The sequence below is a fragment of the Oryzias melastigma genome, linkage group LG16 (assembly GCF_002922805.2).
Source record: "Oryzias melastigma strain HK-1 linkage group LG16, ASM292280v2, whole genome shotgun sequence".
Lineage (NCBI taxonomy): Eukaryota > Metazoa > Chordata > Actinopteri > Beloniformes > Adrianichthyidae > Oryzias > Oryzias melastigma.
Window position 1 is genome coordinate 441,214 of NC_050527.1, and position 3,447 is coordinate 444,660.

The following is a 3,447-nucleotide window of genomic DNA, read 5'->3' on the forward strand; positions in this document are numbered from 1 at the left end:
AACACGACATGTGATTGCCATCTTTCTCTTCACAGAACAGGGGATGTGTTTGCAGATGGTCCGATAGAGCCAGAATTTTTGCAAGAAGAACACCTGTACCCCACTTGAAAATGAAACAACTTCAAGTTATTTCCACTGACAAAGCTGTTATTTATACTTTCAGTTGTTCTCTTGTGTTATTTTTTGTCTTTCTTCATGTCTTGAAATTAACTTGAGATCAATAAATATGCCATGCTCAACTGTTTTTTTTATTAATTTAGTGTAACATTTAAGTAATAAGTCCCTGCATTCAGAAGGAAAAAAAAATCACAGCCCAATAAATATTTGTTTTTATTTCTGGTTTATGTATGTTTGGGTCCTCTCAAACGTAGAAAAAGTCCTGGCACAAATGGAAGATTTCCATTTTAGTTTAACTACACATCGTTTTGCTATTCCCATCTTTGCTTTTCCATTACCAACAGTCCTCATCTCAATTGCTGCACTGCTGTTTTCTGCTGGTGAAGCAGTTTCACTCCTCATGAAGCAGAGCATCGTTTGCATTTAATGTAAACGTTTGTGAGAAAAATTATACACTTTTTTTTTAAATGGTCTGTCACAATATATACTTTAAAAAATACCCACAGATTTTGTTTATTCTCAAAATATAAAGTATTTCCATTTGTTTTTTATTAAACTAAGGCAAGTAGGGCCTCATGATCATTCATCTGTTGATGATCCATCACACATGTGAGTATGCTGAGAAACTACTAAAGTGGAGTTAACTTTCCTCTAATTTAGTTCTCCATCATTTTTTTATTTTGTGTTTTATATTTACTGTCACTGACAATTGTCCTATTTAAAAGATAGAAATATTCTGCAATTCGACAGTGTTAGAGTGAGGTATAGAGTGAAAGTAGGTTTTTAGTAATTTTTTTGATACATTTAAAAAGAGTTCCCATAAATCTTTTGAATAGGCTGTTTTTAGAAGATAAAAAACAGTTGTTTTTGAGGGTATTGTTTCGGCAGAACAGCAATAGTTCACTAGAAGTTTGCCTCTGAGTTGAGAGCGGGACCGTCGGCGAAGGCCTATCCACAATTCCCATCATCCCTTTGTTTACAAGCTCTCCCAACAGCTTACAGTCCCTTACAATTCCAACTCAACATCGCAGGTGCATCAAAATTGGCGAGAAATATTAAAGCTATCCTGTTGTACAGTTTTGAGTCAGATTGTAGCACCTACATCACTGGTACAAGCTTTTTTCAACCCCATGATTGTGTCTTTCCCTGATTCAGAAAGATTTAAATAAAGGAAAATGGGACAGTTACATATTAAGCTTAATTTTTTTTAATATATATTGTTCACCATTAGAAAAAATCTACAAGAACATGTTAAAAACACCAAAAACACAATTTTCATTCGAGTGGGTTTTTAACTACATTTCCTAGAATGCACTTTGGAGGAAGTCTTGTTACGTCATCACATCGCGCATAAAAATAACTTCCGTGTCTGCTGTGTAAATCCAAAACACTGCTGGTTTGGACGAAAAACGGCAAAATGTCGGATTTTTTACTGCCACAAACAGACGAAGATCGATTAAAATGTTTACAGGAGCTCACGGAGTTCACGGAAAAGTGCAAAAAAGAGCTGCACGACATTTTTGAGACGCTGGGATGGTCGCCGGATTACTCAGCCTCCAGCCAGGTATCTGCAGATCTGCGCTTATTGATCTACACACACAGCTACCTACAGTAACAAACAGGATATTTTATTGTCTTTTGGTGGGATTTTAGGAACCATTGGAGCAGTGTCCCTATGACCCTGACCACAGAGTTCCAGCAAAGTCTATGGAGAGACACAAGGCATCCTGCAGGCTGAGTAAAATGGGTTACTCTGCTGAGGAGCAGGTGATACTGAAACTCATCACTAGTACTGCAGAGGAAGACGCATTGTTTTATCCTCTGCATCTTTGTGGTCTGTCACAATCAATTCACTCAAACAGATTCTCAAATCTTCTCTTAGGCAGAGATGTACGATCCATCTGTTTGTTATGAGAACAGCTCTATCAAAACCTTTTTAATGGGTGAGTATTCACTAAAAAAAGATAGAAATTGTGTTTTTAACTGTTCTGTCTCAAGTTTTTAGTCATAGAAAAATATGCATTTTTTTCTGTGATCTTCTTGATGTTCGTTCATTTTTTATTATTTTTAAGAATAACACGGACCCCAGTTAATTTGAAGAAATACAACCACATAAAAGTTTGCATAATTATATATAATTGATTATTTGAAATTTCATCAATTAAAACAAACTGAAAAAAGGACAAAAAATTCAAATACACGTGTATATCAAATCTATTTTTAGCGTTATTTACAACTTCACAAATTGCTCTAAAACTATATCAGTGGGGGCCAGCGTCATTCCCGTCTTTGTAAATAAGTGGTGGATATGATTGGTAAACTCAATGAGTTCAGATACTAGTGATTCATAAATAAATTTATAAATAGAGATATATTGGGAATAAAGCACTGATCTTAATATTCATGAATGCTCAACTTTGATCATTCTGGTTATCCGAACTTTTTATCAAAGTTTCTGTTTGTCTGACAGACAAAGCCACCCAACACCAGGTGATCCTTCAGGCAAGATCTGCAGCGCCTCTGATGAAGATGGAAGGAGTTTTCTGGCAAGGTATCATTTCACGTTAAGGATGCTAATACGGAACTATTTATCTCATATGTCCACGTTTTAGACTATGTATTATGATAAAATATGTCTTTATTGATCTGAAGGAAAACATGGCTGTTACAGCAGCCAAGAATCACAAATGTGAAACCTTTTTTTTCTGGATTGCCCCTTTGGTTTGATGCCATTTTCCCTGTTTGTTCTCTTTGCAGCATCAAGGGTGAGTATTAGAAGAGAGGGGCTGTAGAAAGTGCTGCTGCTCTGGTTCAGGCTTGCCTGATAACGTGCAGTATCCTTTAAAAAAATAATATCCTTTGAAACCACCAGAGGGGGTCATGGAATTTATATTAAAAACAAATTCCCTCTACGTGGTTGGGGAAGCTACTCCATGCATTTAGACTTGTCGAATGTTCCTTTCATTCATATGGAAATAAATATTGATCAGTTTTAATCTTTCATGTTTAAACCTTCCATTCCTGTTCCACTTACTACACAAACCTTTAGTTTAAAGGTTGGAAAAGCTAAAAAAAAAAATAAGTTGAAACTGCAGCAGATTTCTAACGTAAATTAAAAACAAATTCAGCTGGAAAAGTTGTTCATTATAGTATTTGTAATCTAGAAAGAAGCATTCTTTAGTTATGAACAAAAGTCTGATATTCAGTCACTCTACCTGATCCCGATAGGCTCATGCTTTATCATATCAATTTATTCTGACATAATCTAAAAGTTTTCCAGAATATTTTGTAGTACAGACATGAGCTTAAGCACAAAATACCGTTGATAGA

At 35.4% G+C, this 3,447-nt stretch overlaps 1 protein-coding gene across 1 annotated transcript in view; it reads left to right on the forward strand.

Annotated features, from left to right (window-relative positions):
• The first annotated feature begins 1,439 nt into the window (after window positions 1-1,439).
• The window catches only part of snrnp48 (small nuclear ribonucleoprotein 48 (U11/U12)), a 5,030-nt gene continuing 3,022 nt past the window's right edge, over window positions 1,440-3,447 (forward strand). The window contains exons 1-4 of the mRNA XM_024266869.2: window positions 1,440-1,681; window positions 1,771-1,884; window positions 2,000-2,060; window positions 2,588-2,668. Of these exons, the coding sequence (XP_024122637.1) occupies window positions 1,535-1,681; window positions 1,771-1,884; window positions 2,000-2,060; window positions 2,588-2,668 (403 nt within the window). The 5' untranslated portion in view covers window positions 1,440-1,534. The remainder of the gene's footprint in view (window positions 1,682-1,770; window positions 1,885-1,999; window positions 2,061-2,587; window positions 2,669-3,447) is intronic.